Source organism: Dreissena polymorpha, chromosome 1 (genome assembly GCF_020536995.1).
Source record: "Dreissena polymorpha isolate Duluth1 chromosome 1, UMN_Dpol_1.0, whole genome shotgun sequence".
Lineage (NCBI taxonomy): Eukaryota > Metazoa > Mollusca > Bivalvia > Myida > Dreissenidae > Dreissena > Dreissena polymorpha.
Window position 1 is genome coordinate 84,518,627 of NC_068355.1, and position 27,656 is coordinate 84,546,282.

At 35.9% G+C, this 27,656-nt stretch overlaps 1 protein-coding gene across 8 annotated transcripts in view; it reads right to left on the reverse strand.

Moving 5' to 3' along the window:
- The window catches only part of LOC127838608 (phosphorylase b kinase gamma catalytic chain, skeletal muscle/heart isoform-like), a 94,504-nt gene that overhangs the window by 21,014 nt on the left and 45,834 nt on the right, over positions 1–27,656 (reverse strand). For all 8 annotated transcript variants that reach the window (XR_008029882.1, XR_008029880.1, XR_008029881.1 and 5 more), the window contains 4 exons: positions 21,443–21,618; positions 18,867–18,921; positions 7,607–7,672; positions 1,611–1,683 (listed from right to left, as the gene is read on the reverse strand). Coding sequence is in view for 3 of the 8 variants with exons in the window: in XM_052366478.1 (XP_052222438.1) it covers positions 1,611–1,683; positions 7,607–7,672; positions 18,867–18,921; positions 21,443–21,618 (370 nt within the window). In the remaining 5 variants the exon portion in view is untranslated. The remainder of the gene's footprint in view (positions 1–1,610; positions 1,684–7,606; positions 7,673–18,866; positions 18,922–21,442; positions 21,619–27,656) is intronic.

Consider the following 27,656-nt stretch of genomic DNA (forward strand, 5'->3'; position numbering starts at 1 on the left):
AATTACACAATGTTATCTGATTTTAATATAAATGTGCAACATCTATCAAACATGCTGTTCCCTGAATGTCACTCATTTCTGTAAACTGACATCAGCACGACAACTTAACAAAAGGTTTTAATGCATGCTAATTTGCATATCTGTATAAAACATATTCAGCAGGAAGTAGGCTTTAAAGCATGTGATCCTAAGCTGATTTATCAGTGCAAATTTATCTTAGTATGCATGGCTGATCCATGCACAAGATAAAGATATGACTGACTGCATGACGTGCATGTCTTTTAAAGGACACATATCCTGATATTTATCAATCGACTTATTTAAACTTTAGCTCATGTACACTTCTAATGATTTTCAAAACATTTCCTTACTTCTTTAATTCAAATAGCAGGCAGGGATCATAATTCACTACACTTTTGAATCAGAATTACTCCAATTCTCAGCTATATAACAACAAAAACTGTGTTTGTGAAACAAAATGCCCCCCTATTGGTCTTTTAAGAAGCACAGCAGGTATTTTTGAGGAAATTATTAAGTCCAAGGTCTATAACTTTGCCCCAAAACAATGGACCAGAACGAAATTCACACTTCATATGTAAGTCATGTAGGTAGACTGACATACCAAAAATCGAATACATATCTCAAAGCCTTTTGGAAAAAAACTCTGGAAAATGGAATTTTTCGGACGGACGGACTGACATACTGACGGACACACTGACGGACAGTTCAACTGCTATATGCCACCCTACCGGTGCATAAAAATCTCTGGAAAATGGAATGCTGTACAACAGTACAACTGCTACATGCCATGCTACCGGGTGCATAAAAATGTCTAGCATTTTTTTTACTCTCTAGAAATTATAATTATTTTAAGACTGAGTGCAGAACTTTTTTTCTAAGACTGAACATGAGTTTTCAATGATGTGCTATTGTCTATGTTCAAAAACAGAAGTTTGAAGTATTGCTTTGATAAATGATTGAGTTAAATTAACAACACTGTAATAACATGTCCTATCTGTCATCAGAATATTTCTCTGACTAAAAATAATTTCCATGAAGGCTCATTTATTCAAATTTGTCTTTCCAATTCTGGTAATATTGTATGAACAAATTATGAAACTTTACTCCTATTATAAATAAATCGCTTATTCTTGCTTTTTCTTACTTTTGTTTTTTGTGTTTCAACTTTTGTTTGGGCATTGTATGCAATTTCTTTATCCACAGAAGCAACTAGAGGTTACAACAAGAGATGTGTTAGTCAGAAACACAATGCCCCCTATTACACCGCTTTGAAATAAAATTTCAATATATCATTTGGCAGGTTTAGATATTATCTCCCTTTTAAAGCTTATTACTTCCCTTGGATTGTATTTTTTTAACTTTTGACCTTGAAGGATGACCTTGACCTTTCACCACTCAAAATGTGCAGCTTCATGAGATAGACATGCATGCCAAATATCAAGTTGCTACATGTATCTTCAATATTGCAAAAGTTATTGCCAATGTTAAAGTTTTCAGACGGACGGACTGACCGACAGTTCAACTGCTATATGCCACCCTGCCGGGGGCATAAAAAGCCACAAAAATAGAGGTACAAAGATGGATCTCACCTTTAAATCTCTATGGACAATGTTTTTGCTGTGTAAATACTCCACAGCTGTCAGCAACTGCTTCATGAATAGTCTGAAAACAGGAACACACAAGTCATGCAAAATAAGACATGCAAATACAGGACAATGAAGTATGAATCAGCGTTCGACACTAACGGGAGTCCGAGACTCCTTAAAATGAGACTCGGACTACTTGTTTTTGCGTCAGAAGAGTCCGTCGGACTTCTTTAAAATCAACTTTGATTTTAAAAAATCAGCTGATTTCCTTATTTGTTTCGCAAGATCAGAATGTCCGAACATTTGTGGATCCCAAAAATGTGCCACAAATCATTTTGCTTGAACACATAGACAAAAACAAAAGAATCCAAATTTTTTTATTTTGGTTCCCTGTCACTGTCCGTGCATGTAGTAATAGGGGAACATGATCCAAATTTTTTTATTTTGGTTCCCTGTCACTGTCCGTGCGTGTAGTAATAGGGGAACATGCTAACTATGAAACAATTGTGGCCTTTTTTTTTTCGCTTATTATTTTGCTGTAGTAAATTAGCTTCCCCCAAACAATTTCTCATTACTATAAAAATCATCACAATACCCGAATTTTTTACACACTGTATGTTTTATGGCCCCAAGGTACTGAAGATCGGACCGGCTGTGAACCATTTGAGCGTGAATGACCCGTGTCACTATCAATCGATGATTTTCAGTGGTTTATTGCAGTTTATAGGCATAGTCATACCAACCACACTAATCGGTTCCTATTCCTCCACGATAAAATCGTGGCAAGTTCCTTAAGAGACTGATGAGGGTGTAATCCTCGTGGAAATTGTGCTTTGCATGCAAAATATTGTCTAAACATGTTTTCATGGTGTAAAAACCCAATGATGAAATTACAATAAAATAAGAATTATATTGCGTTTCCCAATTTCCACGCTCTTGGAAATATTTTAAGGAATATATATATATTTTTATATATATATATATATATATATATATAAACAAATTTAATTCATAAATATCAATTAAAACTTCCTTAAAAAAATCATTAAATTTAATATTTGTGCAATTGCTTAAAAGTTGCCCTGTAGGAAAACAAACATGCACATGAATTATCAACTTTATGGTGCTACATTGACATGGTTGTGTGAAAATAAACGTTTCCCAACCATTGCGCATGTGGCTCAGAAGCTTTTGTCCGTGCCATCAACCTCCGTGTCATCCGTACGAGTGTTCTCAAAATTATGTTGTCTTGTTACCATGGCTCGTACTGCATCAACCACAAGCTAGTGGACAAATCATTTTCTTGACCAAAATGAACACTGTTGTTTTGTGCATGTTCTGCATATAAATGTATGTTGACTGATTTGTTTGAACTGTGAGATAGTGTTGTAGTAGTTTAGCAATTATTTAAAAAACATTTTTATATTAAGTATTTTTAGGTTAAAACATTTAAACAGAATAAAATGAGAGTTCCACAATCTAAGACAATGCTTTTTCAAACAAGGCTTTGAACTAGTGACCCCAGTTTTAAAAGAGGTCTTCTACTTTCCAAGGCCAATGCACATTGTGAAGTTTCAAGCCAATCTTTCAATTAATTGAAAAGTTATTGATCAGAAACAATTTTCACACTTATTGTTACAGTGACCTCGACCTTTGACCTAGTGACCCAAATTTCAATAGGGTTCATCACCAAGGCCAATGCACATGGGAAGTATCAAGCCAATCGGTTGATTCGTCGACGAGTTATTGATCAGAAATTTTTCCCCACTTATTGTGACAGTGACCATGACTTTTGACCTAGTGACCCCAATTTCAATAGGGGTCATCTACTGTCCAAGTCCAGTGCACATGGGAAGTATCAAGCTAATTAGTCAATTAGTTGATGCGTTATTTATTGGAAATGTTTACACTTATTGCGCCTGTGACCTTGACCTTTGACCTAGTAACCCCAATTTCATTAGGGGTCATCTACTGTCCTTGCCAAATGCACAAGTGAATTATCAAGCCAACCGATCACTTTGTTCATGAGTTATTTATTAAACTATTTTCACACTTATTGTGACAGTGACCTTGACCTTGTGACCCCAATTGCAATAGGGGTCATCTTCTGTCCAAGGCCTGAATGCACATAGGAAGTATCAAGCCAATAGGTGAATCAGTTGACGAGTTATTGATCTGAAATGATTTCACTCTTAGTGTGACAGTGACCTTGACCTTTGACAAAGTGACCCCAATTTCAGTAGGGGTGATCTACTGTCCAAGGCCAATGCACATGGGAAGCATCAAGCCAATCAGTCCCTCTGCTCACAAGTTATGGATTGGAAAAGAACTGGTCTACCGACACACAGATCAATACAGTCAGACCGATCAACATCCAGCAAAATAATATACAGTACACTCTGCCAATACCGGAACTCTCCCAATTCCGAACGGTCGGGCTAGTCCCGTATTTTCTCCTTTTATTTCTTTAAAAAAAAATATTGAATAAATTGAACTCTCTCAAAACCGGAAACCGAACGGATATCTCAGTGAATTTGGTCATTTTCAACGTAAAATACATTGAATACACCGGACTGTTCAAATTCTCAAGATGCCCGAGGCGTGAAAATTACAATACCTAGTCAGCACAGCTTGGCAGTGTCACACATTTTGCTCGCGCTATCATCGATAATCGGAATTTACATACCATCAAGTCGTTACTGCGCTAAAGAAGTCCCATTAAATAATGTAAAACAAACTGTCAATGTCTATAATAGACGTGCGGTAACACCAAAAAGAGATGGACTCGATCGTTTTATTAAGCTTATGATAAACAATTTAATTACAAAATTAATGCATGCCGTTGCGACGATCATTTTCTTGTGATCTTCTCGGGTAGTTTAAAAGATCCAATAGCCAGTTTTAACGCTTTAATGGTTGCTTGTTTGTTTGTCAGATAAAACTGTGAGAAATATGACCGTTAAATATCCATCCATCTGTCTGCAAATTCAGTCATTGCCTTTTCTTAATTTCAAACGCATCTTCAGCATAAATAGTCTCAAATCTACAAGTCTTCTCAAATTGTTATTGGTCAAAATATATTTTGAGGTTTAATTAATTCAGAGCTATTTATAGCGAACTCCAACACGACTCACTCGCCTATATGACAAAAGTCATGTATGTACATGTATAAAGCACCAAACTCAATTTGGGATTAAGCAAAACAAGTCAGTATGGAATGTTTTTTTGCTATTAATAGAATAAAAACACATTTTTTAAAGAATGCTTTAAAAATAAACCTTACATGAGTACAGTTATCACATGGTACATGTAAATGTATATGGTTTGTTTTATTCTTATATGATTTTGTACACAATGCATACAATGTATATTTCGGCAATATGCATACTCTTGGTAAACCGGAACTCTCTGAAAACCGGACGATCAAGCCGGTCCCCAGACTGTCCGGTTTACAGAGAGTCTACTGTTTATAATACACAATATATTAAATTGTATCAGTTACCGGTTAATACCGGTTATGGCAAAAGGTTAACCAGTTAATGTTGTTGTAACCTTTTGCATCCCTCATAAATACAATTTACAATTTGATTCTTTGTTCAACAATCATATTCATGAAGAATATGTTTATATAAATGCCAAGTAACATCTGGTTGCTTAGACATACACTTTGATTTGTAAAAAACAGACTTTAAAGCATCAATAAATTTGTTAGACTAACAAGTTTATGCACACACTATTTCATTTGCTGATCTAAGCTATTACACTCATTTGACATGTCACTAACTTATTAAGTAGCAAACAAACAAAGGAGATAATGCCAATGCCCTTGACAGGCAAATACACGTGTAGCTATAAAAGGAAACCATCAAATGGGAAGCCACAGTAATAAACTTCTATTAAAAGATTGTATGGGCTTGCTATAAAATCTACAAAAATAGACAATAGGATGTGATGTATGGGTCATTGTAACACATCACATGTGAGGGAACTATGAGTGCATAATGAACATTAATGAGTGGGAACATAAATTAAGGAAATATTTTTATTCTTTTTATTCTCAATATATGGAAACCAAAAAATAAACTGGCATAAATAGCTTATCATTTACAACTCTGCATAAGCAAATATGGAATGTTGCTTGTTTTTTAAGTTGTCAATATTAAGGCATTTCAAGAATTCACAAGCTTAACAGCCATTAAACTTGAGTCACAGCATTGTATCTTTTTAACGCCCTAGCCATTATCAAGGACCCCATAACTTTCTTAAATCTTTTTGCATGTGGTGTTTTTGATAAGTCAAAACATTGTTCTGAGGGCCCCTACATGTATATAGCTTGCCCCAATATGAACATGTACATGTAAAGCCCATGTAGCATTAAAAGGTACAATATAGTATGTTTGAGGCATTCCACTTAAAAGTTATGTTTAACATTGATCAGTAAATTTCAAAGGAAAACTTCATCATGAAAACTGCTGGTTCTTATGGTGTTAAATATTTAGATAATGTAAGTTAACGAGGACACAACTAGGCATCCTGTACAGAGGGCTGGACTTTTTAAATGGAATTCACAACTGACGACTAAATGTTTATTTAGGTCCCAGTTGCAAAAAATGATTCAGAAATGTCTATACCCCATATTTACATGGTTTTCTCACCATCTCTCCTCTTGTTAAACCATCATACAGAGATATCGCAGCCAAAGGTGGGCTGGTACAGTGAGGAACATGAAAGTGCAAATGCACCTAAGTTGAGTAAATACCAGTCCAAGATTTGGGACAATTGTTTTACCACATCTTTATCATTGTACTATGAAGAATGAATGTTTGTACAAGAATACCTCAGATACTTGCTTATACTTGTTAAGTGTGGTGTAATAACTTTAAATCCAATAAAACATAAGCATGTCTAAATATGTTGGTAGTATTATCTTCTATAAATCCGACATAAATTAACCAGTCTGGTATAGATCCGGAGAATGCATGTGGATCAATAATCTGTATGGCTTGTTGGCTTGTAATAAATAGCTGAAAGTACATCTGCTGAAAGGACAACAGTCTTTCCGTTATCATTTTTGAAGATGCGTCAATAGGTACTTAATTTATGCGAGATTTCAATGGGAAAATGCTATATTAATATTAAGAATCCATTAAATTGTAGCAGGTCTCTGGAAAAACCAAGCTAGCTGAATGCATAAGTATGTTCAGAAGATTTACAAAATGAAAAGTCCACCCCCTGGCAGCCTGGCCCCTTTGAATAAGTTTCTGGAGTTGTTAAGGTTGAGGGGTCAATGTCAAGATCAAAATGTTAGAGAAATGTGTTAAGTGAACCAATGTTAATCGAAAGGAAAATTAGGGTTGACAAATCATTTGAAATTCTAAAGTAGTCCAGTACACGACGTAATCATGGGGTCACCTCCTTTTGGCGATGTATTAATAAATGAGAAAATGCTTCTACCAATATATAATTTGGTAAAAATTTGGAATAACAATTTGCAGTGCTTAATTGCAAATCGATAATTAAAAATGTCAAGATGGTCGACATGCAATTGCAACATTTCGCAGGATTGTAAGATTTTTGGAAATTATGGTAGAGGCTTCATCATTTATTGCTCATGACTGTACAAGCTCCTTACCAATCAGAAATCAATAAATATAAGACCCGACAAAATTGTAACCTAGGGCAAATTACCAGAAATCAAACGCCCCGTTCCTGCCCCCTTCAAAAATACTCATAGGATTTATACTGATCTCAAAAAAGACACTGGACGTCTCTACGCCGGATAAAACTATTTATTTAAGCTTGATTGCACCAATAGCATAAGGATTATTGAAACGTTCTCGAGACAGCAAAATTTACACCCCTGTCTAAAATTTGACTCATTTTCTTTAGACTTTCATAAAATATTTGTTATACACATAGGTACATTCAAATGATAGGAAAGGCCTCTCATACAGGTTGACTTAATGTGTGATAGATAATACAACAAGTAGGATAAATACCTGGTACGTTTCTCTGATAAAGTCACAACTTGGGTGAGGTAGTCAAACAGCTCCCCCTGTTTGCACCTGAAAAATAATAATACAATACAAAATATGATAACTATACAAGTTATAGTAGCCATTCCTTAGTGCTAATAGTGTGCTTGGAACAGACAGGTTTCAATTTTGATTCACAATTTTTGTAGGTCAACAAATGCCAGGACTCTATCTCTAAATTCAGAATCTAGATTCAGCCAAGACAAATACACAAGTGTAACCTACAGCTTTAACCTAAATGCAAGTCATCTTTATACATGTCAACATCACATTTTCTTCAGCTGATCTATTTGCACTCAAGTGATTCTGACCGCAGTCTGACCCAAGTGTTTTATTATCATAACCTGAGGGAGATCCTGTTCAGTAAATACTGATCAGATAGATTAGTACTACAATTGTATAGAGGAACATGCTTCATACACATATACTGCACCTTGTCCCTTTTGATATTGCCATGTCATAATTTGTCATCAATCATGGTAAGAATCAGTTAACCCTTTCCCAGACTTAGATGTGTCTTGACAAATGTGTAGTTCCTAAGAAAGTTAAATTTTATTAAAGGCCTTTCTTACTAGATTCAAGTTTTAATGGTTTCAGTTCCAACCCTTAGATACTGATCAGCAGCAAACGGTGTAAAACATGAACAGTCTGCAAGTCACAAGCTGTTTTTGTTTTATGCTGTTTGCACACAGCCATTTTCATTTAGCGTTAAAGTGTCAAAGTGGGATTCAAGGGTTAAATGTTGTTACATTACTAAAAGTAACATTATTCATTTATTTACAATTTTATTATTATCAAGGTCCTTATACAAAAAACACTTAGGATTAAAATACTCTAATCACAGTGGTCAGACAAAAATAAGAGCTACATTAAACAAGATGCATTTGTGAAACACAATGTCCCCCTATATGACGTTTGACCTTGAAGGATGACCTTGATCTTGACCCTTCACCACTCAAAATGTGCAGCTCCATGAGATACACATGCATTTCAAATATAAAATTGCTAGCTTCAATATTGCAGAAGTGACATTACATGAGCAATTTTGACCCATATATTTGACCTTGAAGGATGACCTTGACCTTTCACCACTCAAAATGTGCAGCTCTATGAGATACACATGCATGCCAAATATCAAGTTGCCATCTTCAATATTGCAAAAGTATTTATAAAATAAGCAATTTGGGCCACATATATTTGACCTCTGACCTTGAAGGATGACCTTGACCTTTCACCACTCAAATTGTGCAGCTCAATGAGATACACATGCATGCCAAATATCAAGTTGCTATATTTAAAATAAAGTTGGCGCAAACCAACCAACCAACAGACCAACCAACCAACAGACCAACAGACAGGGCAAAAACAATATGTCCCCCACTACTATAGTGGGGGACATAATTATGAACTGTGTACTCTTGTATCAATAAATCTAGTATTACATTTAAAATATTATTTAAGTTTTATTGGCCACTGACAGTATCAAATTTTGAAACTATAAAATATAGCATTCAAATATAAATTACAGTTTATTAATAATCCTGTTAAATTATTTCAACCATAACACAGACATTGCCAATTTTATTTAAATTTCAGAAGACCACCTGTTAAATGCAAGATCCTCAGATTTACTGTCCTGACTATTTATTGTTTCCACAGTTTGTAAGTTAAAATATACAAAACAATAATTAACCAGTTGCCGGTTCATGTGATTTATGAACATTATCAAATACCTTCCATCAACATTTATACATGTTAATACCCTATGTTTATTACACCGAAATATTGGTTCATTCAGAGATCAATGTCGCATGAAAACTTTAATAGCAAGCCATTTAGATAGTTTTTAAGTTAAAGAAATACATGTTGGACAGTCTCTCTCTCTATCTTTCTATTCAAATCATGAAATGTAACAAAAAGATTTTGTTGTATCCTTGTTATAAATTAAGTACTTAAATTACTGGTAGTGTGTTGTTGTTTGTTAATGGGTGGAGCAGATAATGACACAATAACTTGTTTGACATGCAAGACAACTTGGTTTGACATAAATTATAACAAGACACCGCATAACGGGTGCCAACGCTCGGCTTCTAGTGCAGTTTTGAATGAATGAAAGCTTGTCAGAATAATTTTTTTTAGAGATCACAGTGACCTTGACCTTTGACCTAATGACCCAAAAATGGGTGTGGCGTGTAGAACTCATCAAGGTGCATCTACATATGAAGTTTCAAAGTTGTACATGGAAGCACTTGGATTTTAGAGCCAATGATAAGCTTTTAGCACGACGGCGGACGACACAACACGACACGATGCGATGGATATGACAACACCTTAGTTTTTTTCCGAAAACAGCCGAGCTAAAGACAACTTTGGTAAAAAACTCATTACCATGTTCAATCAATACATTTCATTGTCATAAATAGTAAAAATAGACAGGTAAAACAGAAAAGCATTTCAAACTTTATTTTGTTTACATATCAGTTAAATATTTTTCGATTAATACATGTAATTTGCAGTACGTTTACTCATACCTGTAACCATGTACTTGAAAATAATATTGATCACATAATACACATTTAGGCCAGTAATATTTGCACAACTGGTCAGTTAAAATTTCCTCTTTATTGGACAGTCTGGCCTGTAAAATGTGATGGTCTTTGGCCATGTCTGATTGATACATGTGTATACATGTATAGCCAGTGTATAGTGCTTACATGATATAGTGATATACAGCCAGTGTATAGTGCTACATGATATACAGCCAGTGTATACTGCTTACATGATATACAGACAGTGTATACTGCTTACATGAGATACAGCCAGTGTATACTGCTTACATGATATACAGCCAGTGTATACTGCTTACATGATATAGTGATATACAGCCAGTGTATAGTGCTACATGATATAGTGATATACAGCCAGTGTATACTGCTTACATGATATAGTGATATACAGCCAGTGTATACTGCTTACATGATATAGTGATATACAGCCAGTATATAGTGCTACATGATATACAGCCAGTGTATACTGCTTACATGATATACAGACAGTGTATATTGCTTACATGAGATACAGCCAGTGTATACTGCTTACATGATATACAGCCAGTGTATACTGCTTACATGATATAGTGATATACAGCCAGTGTATAGTGCTACATGATATAGTGATATACAGCCAGTGTATACTGCTTACATGATATAAAGCCAGTGTATACTGCTTACATAATATATAGTGATATACAGCCAGTGTATACTGCTAACATGATATACAGCCAGTGTATACTGCTTACATGATATAGTGATATACAGCCAGTGTATACTGCTTACATAATATATAGTGATATACAGCCAGTGTATACTGCTTACATGTACATGATATACAGCCAGTGTATACTGCTTACATGATATACAGCCAGTGTATACTGCTTACATGATATACAGCCAGTGTATACTGCTTACATGATATACAGCCAGTGTATACTGCTAACATGATATACAGCCAGTGTATACTGCTTACATGATATACAGCCAGTGTATACTGCTAACATGATATACAGCCAGTGTATACTGCTTACATGATATACAGCCAGTGTATACTGCTTACATGATATACAGCCAGTGTATACTGCTTACATGATATACAGCCAGTGTATACAGCTTACATGATATACAGCCAGTGTATACTGCTTACATGATATACAGCCAGTGTATACTGCCTACATGATATACAGCCAGTGTATAATGCTTACATGATATACAGCCAGTGTATACTGCTAACATGATTATAGAGCCAGTGTATACTGCTTACATGATATACAGCCAGTGTATACTGCTAACATGATATACAGCCAGTGTTTACTGCTTACATGAGGAACATTTCTTAGTTCCTTGATATGCAGCCAGTAAAATACTGCTTAAATGATGGACATTTCATTCTTAAAATTCCACTGTGCATTATATATGTTCCATACCAGAGAGCTTGATCATGCATTAATTACAGAACACTCCAGACAGCCATGGTATGCTGATAGGACATCACAAAAGGTTCAAATATAAGGAAAAAGTGTGATTGATTAACGGCCGATAGCTCTGAATACTTTGTAAACAAACACAGATTTGTAAATCTCTTTTGACAACTTTAATATAACTTACAAGGTATTAAACAAACACGCTTAAAGAAACAGCATTCCTCTACATCCCAGGTTTTTTTCATTGGAATGTTAGCAATCAGATACTTAAACAAACATGCAAATTTTTTGAATTGATATCCCTCAGGAATAAATATTGTTAAATGATGGCTGCAGATGGATGAAACGGGCAATAATTGTAAACAAGAAACCGTCGGAGACGGGTGATGCTCCCAAAGTTTTTTTTTATCACAATATTGCACTATATATTCAGATAATAGGAAATGTCTAGTAGTTTGGGACAAGAACTGCACTATATGTACAGTTAATGGAAAATTTCAAAGGGCCATAACTCTGTGAAAAATCATCCGACCAGAACCCGCTGATAATATGCACATCTCCTCTTGGTAGTGAAGCTTCCCACAAAGTTTCATTGAATTCCGGTCATTAGTTAATGAGAAATAGCCCGGACAAAAATTGTGCACAATCGGAAGGACACACGGACAGACGAAGCGGCAACTACTGTGAAACCATTATTTATCGTCAGGCATTAATTTTAATAAATTTCGTCAGTCGACCGATCGGCGAATTTAAGATCCTAACGAACAATCAAGCTCTATGTTTGAACAAAAACAAACACTAAGTTGAACAATATTTTAAAACTTTACCGTAGACATGAGGCATTAAATTCCAACATAATTCATGCACACATTCACTGCTGTTTCATAATCAAGATTAATCCGGTTTTGACACATAGGGATGTAGATTACACAAGGTACTTAACTGACACGTTACACTTCTTTAAAACGCGTGTGCAGTACAGCTGTATCGAATGCGTTGACTTCGTTTATGTAGAATGGTAATGAATTAGCGCTAATTGTTTATAACTTTATTACCAATTAGGTGCATTGTGTTTTTCAGGGGTGTTGCATATTAGCCATCACGCAGCGAATGCCGATGAAAGACAATAAACCAAATAAAAAGATGACAATGTGTGATCAACATGCGTATTTATCACAAATTAATAAAGAATATTTTAATTGCTGTTTGTTGTTTGATTGTTTGCGTTTTACCACACTTATTACTATTTTAAATGTATCAATTTATTTATTTTTAAATTATTTACATTATTGATTTATATAACGGTAGTTTACTTTTTAAGAACAAACACACACATAGAGTTTATAATTTTAATGTTGATATCAGAATAAAAAAGCATTTTATTTGAAAAAAAAAACAAACAAACTGGAACCTCTTTCTTATAACACAAACAGTTTTAAAACGGTATTGACAGCATTTTAATAAAAATCATACCAACTAGAATTACGATTGTTATCAGTATGGAAATTATAATAATAGAAACGACTAATGGGCAATTGGCTTCGTTGTTACAAACACTCGTTAACGTTTATTCGATCTCACTTGTCCGCTAATCATAACAATGAACGTGTGAATGGCATACATTAAGAGGGTCCATTACTGTCTCTTGATTATAAAAGACTAGTTAATTGGCATGTGACAAACAGGCCCCACCTCCTGCAGTGATTCTCAAGTGTGTTCCCGCATTCGTACGATTTTTCGCAACTGCGATTGATCGCGAATATGTATTACACACAAATCGGATATTGACTGACGCATTTTTTTTAAAATTCAAAATCAGAAATCGGCGAATTTAAGTGCTGACGAAATCGTCATTTTTATAAAAATGACGAAATTTTGTGCTGTCGAAAATAAATGGTTTCACAGTATATGCTCCCCCCCAAATTTTTTTAGGGAGCATAAAAAGGGCAATAACTTTTTAGATGGTCGCTTTAGCGACCGTCTAAAGTGCTTAGTGTGAAATTCTGGTCGATACAGCCTAGGTATGATTAACCCAATACCCGCTTGCATATCCGCGCAAGAAAGAGTTGTATAATTTATGCAAGAGGTTTGAGTTCTCCAATTATGTGTATTCACAAATGGAAACATTATATTAATATCTTGTTACTTTCAATATTTTTGTTTTATAGAAAAGAATAAATAAACAATGATCGTATTGTACGTGTCGCGGAGGAGATTGTTTATGAATGATTAAAATAGTCCACTTTCTGCTGCGTGTGTGTGACGTAGTATTTTCGCTCAGCTCATTCAAAAATCTGAGGCTGGCGATAAACAAAGGGGAGTCCATGTGAGAATAACGCAATAGTATAAGGTTACGCTTGTTTATATTCACAGGTCTCAATTAATAATACGTTGACCACAAGTTCAACAATTATTACAGGGATACTATAGCCAACTTAAACAAGAGCACCGCCTTGCGGGTGCAGACCGCTCATCTATTTTCTTTTTAAAGGTGAAGGGACTCTCATTTTCAATCACAAAGGAGGGAGGGGTGGAGTGAAGAGCGGTGCATTGTGTGGGGGTGTGGACATTTATTACATTTTCTTCCAAAAATGCGAAAAAAAGGAAGAAAAAAAATCGGGGGTGGGGGGGGGGGTGGGGGGGGGTTGGGGGGGGATTCTTGGGTGCGATGGTTGGACGGTATTTCAAACATAAAATAATAAAAATAAATATTTGTGTTTTTTAACCGTTTCATAAAAAAAAATTGTGGGGGGGGGGGGGTGAAGTGGGGGGGTATAGTGTGAGGGTGTGGTGGTCATTTGTGAGATGATCTTAAAAAAAAATAAAAAAAAAAAAAAATAGGGGGGGTTGGGGGGGGGGGGGGGCACGGGCGATGGTTTGGGTGGAGTCTATTGTGGTATGTCAGGTAAGAGTAGTTTTGTCAAAGTATCAATCAAATCTAATCATAAATAAAGAAGTTATGGCAATTTTAGAGAAATTTAATAATTTGACCTTGAGAGTCAAGGTCATTCAAAGGTCAAGGTAAAATTCAACTTGCCAGGTACAGTAACCTCATGATAGCATGAAAGTATTTGAAGTTTGAAAGCAATAGCCTTGATACTTAAGAAGTAAAGTGGATCGAAACACAAAATTTAACCATATATTCAAAGTTACTAAGTCAAAAAAGGGCCATAATTCCGTAAAAATGACATCCAGAGTTATGCAACTTTTCCTTTTACTGTACCCTTATGATAGTTTGCGAGTGTTCCAAGTATGAAAGCAATATCCATGATACTTTAGGGGTAAAGTGGACCAAAACACAAAACTTAACCAAACTTTCAATTTTCTAAGTATAAAGGGCCCATAATTCCGTCCAAATGCCAGTCAGAGTTACATAACTTTGCCTGCACAGTCCCCTTACGGTAGTTAGTAAGTGTTGCAAGTATGAAAGCAATAGCTTTGATACTTAAGGAATAAAATGGACCTTAACACAAAACTTAACCAAAATTTTCAATTTTCTAAGTATAAAAAGGGCACATAATTCTGTCAAAATGCACGCCAGAGTTATCTAACTTTGCCTGCCCAGTCCCCTCATGATAGTAAGTAAGTGTACCAAGTTTGAATGCAATAGCATTGATACTTTCTGAAAAAAGTGGACCTAAACGCAAAACTTAACCAAAATTTTCAATTTTCTAAGTATAAAAAGGGCACATAATTCAGTCAAAATGCATGCCAGAGTTATCTAACTTTGCCTGCCCAGTCCCCTCATGATAGTAAGTAAGTGTACCAAGTTTGAATGCAATAGCATTGATACTTTCTGAGAAAAGTGGACCTAAACGCAAAACTTAACCGGACGCCGACGCCGATGCAGACACCGACGCCAAGGTGATGACAATAGCTCATAATTTTTTTTCAAAAAATAGATGAGCTAAAAAATGTTTCATTATCGCTGAAACTGTTAAAAAAACATTTAAATATAACAATAATATTCTCTAAAAAAATGTAGTCTTGCTGTTTTGAAATAAGGTTTGGAATTTTGTTTTCTAAATAACTTAATTCAAAACAAAAGTTTAATTATAGTGTTTTTTACCTGTTAGTCGCATATTTACCGCATTATAATGTGTGTTATAATAGGCAAACCATACATGAGTAAAATTCAATCTGCCTTCGCACATAGAAGGAATGGGTCAATTAGGTGCTGCGTTTCCTTTGCTTACTTCAGTTAGAGGTCAATTATTTACGTAATAGCTACATGTATAACAAGAATCCGGCTTCAAAGGAATTGCGGAGCGTTCTTACATAATAAAAGTCGTAGTCGCATGGTATTTGCGTTTTGCGTCCTATTTGGTCACGTGGTTCTTTTTCGCGGGTGTTTTGGCATTCATGATATGAGTCTATTAATAGATGCGCCTGTCGATAAACAAAGGAAAGTTTACGGGTTATAACAACGCAATAGGTTACGCTCTCGCATACAACTCAATGACGTAGAAAAGGTCGTAAATTGAGAGATTCGGGAAAAAGTTGACGCTTATTTATATTCTCAATTTATAAAACGTTGAACATAAGTTCAACAATAACTTCAGCGAAACGATAGACAAAAAAAAGTTTCATAATTGCTAAACCCGAATATAACAAACAATTTATAATAATAATACGAATGCAATAGTAGAAGGTTAGTAGAAGGTTAAGCTTGTTTATATTCACAGTTCTCAATACATAGACAGTTGGATATGAGTTCATCAATTACTACAGGCATACTATAGGCAACCATTGAAAATGCTTTTTAATCGCTAAAACTGAAAAGAACTTAATATATTATATTAAATATATTTATAACAATAAATGTCTTTTAAAATTGTAGTTGGCGTAAACGCTGACTTTGAAATAAAGTAAGCAATTTACTTTTCTAAATAATTAAATACAATTAAACAAAAGTTAAACTATTGTGTTGTGTTTTTCACTTGTAAGCTGCATATTCACTGCATGAAATGTGTGTTAGCATTGTCAAACCACACATTAGTGTGAGTAAATAAAAAATATACTACGGGAGAGCACTTCATATGTGTCCTCATATGCCTTGTTATGAGTATCTCTCTTCACTATCGAAATATATCGCATGTTTATATTTGATTTAAACGCAGTTTTCTTTCGACACATTTAAATCACAAGTCAATAGCGCCGTCATGCGAAAATGGGTCTTATGCGTTTCGGCAAGCGTTTGTTTAACCCAACATGTGCTTTTGCGCAGTCAGGCCATAGGCGATACTGTTCGCTTTAAAATCACTCAATATGTTACGTTTCTACTTACCAGTAGGAGGGATAGCTGAGTGGGCTATTTATATGATGGGCGCATATGAGGAATAAGACCCATTTTCGCATGACGAGGGTCATCACAAATCTCATTGCGAATTGAAAATGCCACATTTAAGAACAATGCTTTTTGATACAAAATTGATTTGAAAAAAGCAAACTTGTTAATAATGGCAGCCTATCCACACATTAAGGAATAATTTCCAGACGTGCTGACCAAGTACGGCAAACATTGTGGTATGATAATTAAACGATTTTCTCTTATCGTGACACTATACTATTTCGCTAATGATTGTTTTCTCATCTTGGAGGCGAAAGTGAAATTCTGCGAGATAGATTGTAACGCGTAATTGTAACAGGGCCACAATTTGTGTAGTTTGAGCATACAGAGAGTAGTCCGGAATTCCTTACACTGAACAGTGCTACGTCCTTTGAATTGAGCACATACGCCGTGATGTAGCAAAAATTAAGAGGTTGTATCTCGAATCAGCTTATTAAATATTCGAAAATATTCATGCGTGTCTGTTGGCGTTATGTAAAAGTCACTAGATGAAAACTGAAACAGCTACGCCTAAAAGCGCATTAGTGCTCTATACCTATGTTTATGTTAGCGTTGTTGACACCGTGTGAACTGCTCGGGTAACAAGTAAAGCATAATCAGCAATGTTTATGTACTTTTATTCCTCCATATACAAGATAAGAAGATTATTGTATATTTTGAATTTGTATATGGTGTCAAAAATCAAAAGTTTTGTACACGGAACTTTCATTATGAATTTATATTCTTGGTGAGATAGTCATTTGATATTAGAAAAAAATATTCCTTTAATATGATGGTGACTGCAAATTTTCTTTATATTAAGTTATCATTACGATTTTCATCATACGACGTCTATGCTTTCAGAACTTCCAAAAAGCATGTTGTTTTTATTTTGTCTTAGTTATTTCTATGAAATAATAAGGATGATAAAAAGTACACACAAAACTCGACCCGTGCGCTATGACACACACTTTATAAAGTTGAATGGCGTGTGTTCATTTCAAACTTGCGATTGATTTTTAAAAATGAATTGCGTGTTAAATTATGCAATAGCGAACATCTTCAGTGCCTTCAGCGCTTTGATTTTCTAAGAAAGAGTAGGGTTATGGTTTGTCTGTATGGAACGTCTTCTCATTGTTTCATGTTGAAATCTTGTATTGCAGTATTGGACACTTGACAAATGCACGTCCAAACGAGATTCTCAAGTAACACAAATTGGACCATTCAGGAAAGGTCCGGGCCTCACAAATTGGACAATGCAGGATAGGTCCGGGCCTCACACATTGGACAATGCAGGGTAGATCCGGGTCACATACATAGCACAATGCAGGAAAGGTCTGGGCCACACACATTGAACAATGAAGAAAAGGTCCGGGCCACATACATTGGACAATGCAGGATAGGTTCTATGTATCAAGAAAAGGCCATGGAAAATTACACTCCTCTTGCTAATTAATTGAAACAAAACTCTTACTGTCAAATGTTTTTTTATCTATATCATGTACATATGAAAACAGAAACTGCCTACATCAAACCACAAACATTCCCCATGCTGATTGAAATTTATGATACTGCGCACACTCATGCTAACAGGTATATGAAACAGTTCATTGAATGAATGAGCCATAATATGTTAAATAACTAAAATATTAAAGCTTATCACAACTTGACAAACTTGACAAATTTACAGGAATTTCACACAAGAATGAGAATGCAACATGAAACAGTTAATTCTTCACTAAATCTCTACTGGGTTTATTGGATACCATAGCAGATCATTGTTCACATTTATCAATAAATGACATTATAATGATGTAACTGGTTTAAATATTGTTCAGTTGAAATAAACTATTCGGTTGATCACTTCAATCTATAAATCAATCAATCAATCAATTACCCGTACATTATAGTATACTTACAATTCGAAGACTAGGAAAATAAAGGTAGGTGTTTCAAAGGCGTCATGAAGTTCAACTGAAAGGGAAAACACACAACAGCTAGAATAAAAACTACAAAATAGAGGTTACAATTAATACATTCAGAAATAAACTGCTTATAATAAGAGTGAGCAAGGAAAAATATTAGTAAGATAAGAACTGAAAACAACACTTTCTTTTTGAGATTTGGTGTCTATATCAATCAACTTTATCTCACACTATAACAATCACCCAGAAATCAAATTACAAGATTTATTTGAATTCTTTGACATGCTGAATCTGGTCCACACAGAGGTTCATGTAGAAAAACACAACCTTGTAAATATTATTGTGAAGCAAAAAAAAAACATCATTCAATTCAAATTCAACTACATGTAATAGAAAACCCCGAAATAGCAAGACTAAGACCATTCAAGATGTCATAAAAAGACATTGGTACAACGCCAAGAATGCAGCATGGTGCACACTAATTCAAATTGCATTTTTCAAAACAGGACAGTAAAGCAATTTACACATGTGCAGCATGTAATATGACTTTTTTTAAAGAAGGCTACTTGTCAACATTTATTTTACATGAACAGCAACAAGCTTTTTAAGCCCAAGTCTCACTATTGCCGGTAGAGCCCCGGTCAATCCTGGTTTGCTAACCCGGGTGACCGGCGAGAACCAGAATGATTCGTCGAAACATTTTAACCCGGTGACACTATTTTCCGATGCAGCCCCAGTTGAAGCCGGTCAACAACCCAGCAGTCTCCCGGTCAACCCCAGACTAGCTACGGTTTATTCAGGTGAAGCCTCCGCAGAGTCCCGGTTGTCGCCTGTTATACCCAGGTGGAGCCCCGGTGAGAGCCGGCAGCGTCCCGGCAGAACCTCGTTCTACCGTAACTCGGCTGGCACTCACCGGGGCTATACCAGCTTCAGACCCCAGCAGAGCTATGGCAACTCCCCGGTTTAATTGCAGTAATGCCCAGGCTGAGCCCCGGTAACGTCCTGGCAGAGCGCTGGTTTACTGATGTACCGTAGCTATACCGGGACTCGGCCGGCATTCACCGGGGCTCCACCGGCGACAACCTCGGCATTGCAGTAGCTCTGCCGGAGTTTGTATGGGCCCCGGTGGAGCTACGGTGCAGTCCCAGTTATTCCTGGTGCCGTCCCAGTTGTACCTGGTGCCGCGCTGGTTGTTGCCAGTCCAACCTGGTTCATCCCGGAGGTATTAAACATTATAATACTTACCCAAGTGGAGCCCAAGTTCATTCCGGTAGAGCCTCGGTTCATCCCTGTAGATCCCTGGTCACGCACCGGGGCTCTACTGGCATCATAGTGAGACTGGGCATTCAGTAATTATGAAAATTTCGGCTTGAATGGTCATTATCAAGATACCAGACATTCAGAGAATAAGTACTACCTTGTTATGCAATACAATTTTTCCAGACCGTAATAACTTACTGTGTCAGATAAAAAAAATAATTCCACTGTAAACAAATGGCTGTGAAAGATTACTGGAATTAATTTATAATTATCGTTGAATGAATTAATATTTCCAAACAAATTCTAATAACTGTTTGATTTAACCATCTTTAAAACAAATTTTTATATGACAATTTACCTGCATTTAACAAATTATTGGTACACAGATATTTGCCTGTTTCACATAATGTTAAGCTCCTTAACAAGAGGGCCTAAAAGGCCCAAAGTCGCTCACCTGAGATTCAAATGAACTGACCTGTTCTGTGCAGCACACGATTTCATAAGAACAAAATGTTCTTACCTACTTTCATGACTAGTGAACACCCTGGCAGCCACGTTTTTCTACATCCAAAACCATTTTTCTTATTATACAAATCCAAGATATCATTTAAACAAATATTGTGACAAAGTTTCATGAAGATTCATGAAGCCATATAAGGAAAAATGCCCAGCCCCCTGTTGGCCATATTTTTCAAGCAATCATTTTCGAACTTGTCCAAGATATCATTGGGACAAATCTTCTGACAATGTTTCATGATGATCGGACAATAATTATGGCTTCTAGAGTTTTAACAAGGTTTTCCTATAGCAATGTAAGAAAAAATACCCTGCTCCTTGGCAGCCATGTTTTTCAAGCAAAACGTAACCATTTTCAAACTCATCCAAGATATTTTTGAGACCAATGTTTTGAACAGATTTCAAGATATTGGACAATAAATGTGGCCTCTAGAGTGTTAACAATGCAAATGTTGACGCCGCACGACACACAACACACAACGGACAAAAGGCGATCACAAAAGCTCACCATGAGCACATTATGCTCAGGTGAGCTAAAAATGGTAACTAAAATAGCCACACTATCCAGCTTAACAATACATATATTGAATCCCTTTTAAGCTTTGTGAAGCTAAACCATTGCCCTTAACAATTTCTAGATATCAAGCTATTATTGATCAATCAGAATGCTTCCTACATTTGGGTCTTGATTATCATATTGGTAAACATTTATGATATAGACTCAAAAGAAGAGAGGTTAAAGACTGTTTAAGTCATGGTGCCTGAACAGACATGACTTCCAGATTGCTACTTACTAATTTGAGGATGACTTATGCACATGCGAAGGATGTTAATCTCTCGTATTGTGTCACGTTTTGTTTGTTCCGCCTGATAATTGTCAGTCTTTTCGCCGCTGATATCGATTATCTTCACAGCATATTCTTTACCCGTATTTTTTTCTGTGCATTTTCTAACTGTACTACTTATTCCCCTGAAAGTATAAATGTTATGACCATTTTTTATTTTAAATACAAAAGCTTATGTAAAACTGGTATAATAAGAGAGTGTAACATGTGTTGTTTTTATCTTCAATAGTTAACAATGGTCTTAATTATCATGGTTGAAGGTAATAATCAATTTGTTCACCCATTGAATTTAAATGCCAAAATATCTTACCCCAACCACTTAATACTCTCCTAAAAAGTAAACAAATCACAACAATCATCAGAAAGACAGCACTGTTTTAATGCCATCACAGAGGTGCAAAATTCTACTTGCCATCAAATTGGCAACTACAATGTTGACATGGACAACTACAATTTTCAAAGTGATTTTGATTTATTCCAAACCTTTGAATCAGGTACTTGTCTTAAAAGTCATTATGATAACACTAAGTCTAGTATTGATATAATACAAAGGGTTGATCCTTAACCCTTCACAAAATAAATAGAGAAAAATCAGGGATAACTGTCCACAGTCAAACTTTGGACACAAAAATTTAAGCAAGGGTGACCTGATTTGTTGGCTTTTAGCCCTGTATGGTTTACATTTTAACTGATTTCTACAGGCCAGCAACAAAACCATTATTGTGAGTGCAGTTCCATGTTCATGAGGTCTATCCCAGCCTGAGGCAGCTGCATAAACTGAGGACCCAGTATTTGCCAGTATTCCTACTCTATTAAATTAGCTACAATTTGATGAGGTTATTTGGGTGGAATTGAGGTACTGGTAGGAAAACTCACCTGTATGGTTGAATGACACCCCACCTAAAATAAATCTTTAAAAATTCAAAATGATGGGCTCCAGGAAGAGGCCGGATTGAACAAAATGAAAAGTGCTTGTATAAATTTTTTAACTGACCATACAGCCTTCAATCCTGGCTCCACTTTTCTATTATATGTGTTATATATTACTTAACCATATTGAAAAACATAAAACGCGTCACAATGTGTGGAAACAATCTTATAAAGGAAGATTCCACTACAGACAGAACTGATATTTTAGAATAATATCCCTCAGGAAAACAGATGTCTCTCTCTCATTTATACTTACAACAAATGCACATACAGCAGAATTGGCAGACCTCTGATGAATGAGCATCATTATGCATGTAACTGTCTTACTTTGAATAACAAAACACACCTGCAGGGTGTATGAAACACAATCATACTTTCCACCTTTACAAGGGTGTGTCCATTGTGAGTCATGGATTTATGAAAGTTAAACACAAAATACAAGCCTGATGAATTATTGTTGCTTAATACTGATTATGTCATCATTTTGTTTATTCAATTTGTAATAATTGTTTGAAGAAATTGCCATAAATTACATTAAAAACAGTTCAAACAAGAGCCATATTAACATGGCCATCCCTGCCGAAATGTGTTTGCTTGTATAAGAACATTTGTTTTAGAGTGTAGAATAATATTTGTTAAACATGGCACCTGTGTCATCTATTTATATTTCAAGGATCAAGTTAATCCCTTCAGTAGATTTAGAGTAAATCGCTTCAGTAGCTTAAGAGTTATGCTCCTGACAAAACAGATACAAATTTACAATGAAATTAAATAAGGGGAGATAATTAAAAAACTATGGCCGATAGAGTTATGGTTCATGTTCACTGCACTTCTCCTGGTTGTTTATATTTCTAGTTTCAAGCAAATCCCTTCCGTAGATTTAGAGTAATGCTCCGGACAAATATTTACTTTGAAACAAGACTATTGCCAAGCAATATAGTCCCCTACCGGCTCCACCATTGTCAGAAATTCCACCATTGTGATAATTTTTTATTTTTTTTTATTTTGTTGCCATAGCAACCAGAATTTTTGACGTAGGAACAAAATGAAATGACAATCATATTGTCCATATTGCCATCTATCCATGTTTCAAGTTTCATGAAAAAATATTAAGAACTTTTAAAGTTATCGCAGGATCCAGAAAACCACCATTTTCAGCAGTATTTCTAGTCTATTTGTTGCCATAGCAACCAGAATTTTGACGTAGGAACAAAATGAAATGACGTGCATAATGTTCATATTGCCATCTATCCATGTTTCAAGTTTCATGAAAAAATATTAAGAACTTTTAAAGTTATCGCAGGATCCAGAAAAGTGTGACTGACAGACAGACAGACAGACAGACAGAGCGCAAACCATAAGTCCCCTCCGGTGAAACCGGTAGGGTACAATAAAATAAAGGGAGATAATTAAAAAACTAAGGTAGCTAGAGTTATGCTTCTTAGTCACTACACTTTCCTTCTTGCCATCTGATTATATTTCAAGTTTGAAGTAAATCCCTTCTGTAGATTTTGAGTTATGCTCTGGACAAAAATTAACTATGAAAATATAAAGGGAGATAATTCAAAAGCTAAGGTAGATAGAGTTATGGTTCTTGATCACTGCACTTCTTCGAGGACGGAGACTATTACTATATCCCCTTCTGAAATTTTGGCGGGGATAATAAAAGACATTCTCTCATGAAACAAAGATAAATCAATAAAGTTGTTCATTAAATAATTCCAAACCAAACAACATCAAAATAGTTATACAAGGGAGTATTCCTATAAACTCGCTTTGTGTAACTAGCTGTCTGGAATGCATCATGAGGAAACTTTGCTTTCAATATCTGAGAAAACTTCAAAGGCAAATGCAATCAATAAATGCAAAACCTTACAGCCATTACAAATCCATATGGGCCTTGATCTGGGACACCTGGCTTGATGCATGTGAGTAAAATATTGTCCCAGAAATGAAGTGTTGCAAAGGCATAACTGGGACATTACTGCCTGCATTAAAAGAAATCTCATGGAAAGGAAATCCCTTCTTAACAGAAATCCTGTCTCAGCAGAAAGTGTAGTCCCTGATTAGCCTGTGTGGACAATTAAGTAGCATGCATGCATTAAAACAGGGGTTTTCAGAGACAAGCTCATAATAAATTACAACCCTTTATAGAGTGATGCAAAGTGAACTGTCATAACATGTCATGGTACACACATTTTACACATCATAAGAAGAAGCAGTTGTCACCTTTTGGCAAGTGAAACTTTCAGGTTTCCGAAATAAAAGCATAATACAATATGGACCGCATACTTTGATAATTTTGGTTTGTCAAATGTTTTCAACTTAATTCTATGCAATATAACATGCATATACAAAAATACATATGGTATCACATTCTCTCACAACTTATATTGAGCATGATTCAGTTCATATTGACTTGTTTACCAAATGTTTAAACCCAACAGGTTGACCTTAGTGTCCTCATGTATTAGAATCCACCACAAGTCATGTCCTGTTTACAAATAGTTTAGCCACTGTGTAAACATTTGCTAGTCCTGACCACTAGTTGGGTAAATTTTTGACAAAAAACAAAAACAGTAGGGCACAATTTGCTTTGGTTGTCAATGAACAAAATATTTATTAGAGGACAGGGTACCTCGTGACCCATTTTTGCATGAGGCTGCTCCTCATGTTCCTGTTCCATTCGAAAACTTGCTTGGTAAAATGCTATTTTATAATAACTACAAGCAGATTGTTTCATGATTCCCCTGTCAAACTCAACCCAATGTGAATAGAGTAGTATTGCGTTCACAACTAAATAGCCTCAATCAAGATAACATTGGATAAGACCAGGTGAGGAGTATCTTAATAACTGAGAATTTCCCTGTGGCTCGGCTCCAGTGAATACGCAAGCCTACTGGAATTTCATTAATAAGAGTATGGCGCATGTTCCCCTGTAGGGGCAGGAGAATTAAGGCCTGCTAATAAAGGCATGCTTTTGGACCTTAAATATGGACTTGCTTACAATACAATATGGAGACAAAAGTTCTTTGCCTTTAAAACCCAGAAAGCTCAAATTCAAATACAACCCCTTCAGTAAGATCCAATGATAGTCTATACCATAGGAATATAGATCTTAATAAAGACAACTATTTTACAAAGGCCAATTTTATGATTCAATTATCAAAATTGATGGTCCATCAAGATTGTGGAACAAGAGGGCCAAGATGGCCCTAGTTCGCTCACCTGAGAGGAGTCGGTTCATTCAATCTTTACCAAATGTCAAACTTGACCTAGATATTGTCCAGACAAACATCCTGGTCAAGTTTCATCATTATTTCATCTGCGAGTCATGATCAATGTACGTATGAAGTTTCATGATCCTAGACGTAAGCATTCTTGAGTTATCATCCGGAAACCTTTTTTTTAAGTTGAGTCACCGTGACCTTGTCAGCCATTGTGTGAATACGTTTTTTGGCACTGTGATCTTGACCTTTGACCCAGTGACCTGATAATCAATAGGGGTCATCTGCGAGTCATGATCAATATACCTATGAAGTTTCATGAACCTACACATAAGCATTCTTGAGTTATCATCCAGAAACCATTTTACTATTTCAGGTCACCATGACCTTGACCTTTGACTTAGTGACCTGAAAATCAATAGGGGTCATCTTCGAGTCATGATCAATGTACCTATGGAGTTTCATGATCCTAGGCATAAGCGTTCTTTAGTTATCATCTGGAAAACATTTTACTATTTCGGGTCACCGTGACCTTGACCTTTGACCTAGTGACCTGAAAATCAAAAGGGGTCATCTGCAGTACAGCCAAAGCGGCACAAACATAATCCGCGGCTATGCCACGGCCAGATTATAAGTCCGCGGCGGCCGAATCGTGTGTTCACGCGGCGTATCGCCGTGGCACTCGGCATCGATCCGCGCAACAAGGCCGAGTCTGTATTAACCTCGCGTACTTTCGCGGAGTAAATCCTGCCGCATACGTACGCGGCGGATCGAGTGAAAATATATCCACCTACATGTACATACATGTATGTGAAGCGTAGAATTAAGTACGCGCAACTATTTATGTTTCGTTCGATTATCATTATTATATTTGTAATCCGAAACACACTTACGAATTTTAATGCTAACGCGTCCTTTGGCAAATTCTAGCGTCAAATAAACAGTGCTTAAATATCCCTTGTTTCATAAAAAGTGCGCGAAAATTATGCAGACATGTAGATCGTCGTTTGGAAAGTTTGGGTGTATTTCGTGTTAAACATCACGTCAGGCGTAAATCGCGTGTTCAGTGGAGAAAAAAAACGCCCCGATTAGACGTTATTTCATCATCTCTATAAATAGTAACAAATGCCAGAATGTATTTGATACTTAAGGAAATATCGAGAATGTTTGTGTATCGTAAATATTTACCAGCATTTGCTTTAAAACTGGAATATACGGGATTATCGGGTAATTAGTTGCGATATTAACTGTATAATATGAACAAAATAAAACGTGTTTATATACACATATTCAAACAATAGTTATAACAAGGGACAAAATTGTCACAAAACCAGGTTTTCATTGTGAAAAAAAAATCTGATAAAGGAGAAAACTCAAACTGAACTTTTGAAATGACCAAAAAAAATTAACCCCCTTGGTAATTTTTTTTTTTTTTTTAATCTATTTTTAGTCGTGGCGACCTTGACATTGGAGATATTGACGTGATTCTTTCGTGGGACACACCGTCCCATGATGGTGAACAAATGTGCCAAATGATTTTAAAATCTCACAATGAATGACATAGTTATGGCCAGGACAAGCTCATTTATGGCCATTTTTGACCTTTGAACTCAAAGTGTGACCTTGACCTTGGAGATATCGACGTAATTATTTCGCGCGACACACCGTCCAATGATGGTGAACAAATGTGCCAAATGATTTTAAAATCTGACGATGAACGACATAGTTATGGCTCGGACAAGCTCATTTATGGCCATTTTTGACCTTTGAACTCAAAGTGTGACCTTGACCTTGGAGATATCGACGTAATTAGTTCGCGCGACACACCGTCCAATGATGGTGAACAAATGTGCCAAATGATTTTAAAATCTGACAATGAACGACATAGTTATGGCCCAGACAAGCTTATTCCGCCAGCCCGCCAGCCAGCCTGCCAGCCAGCCAGCCCGCCCGCATTCGCCAATCTAATAACCAGTTTTTTCCTTCGGAAAACCTGGTTAATAAGC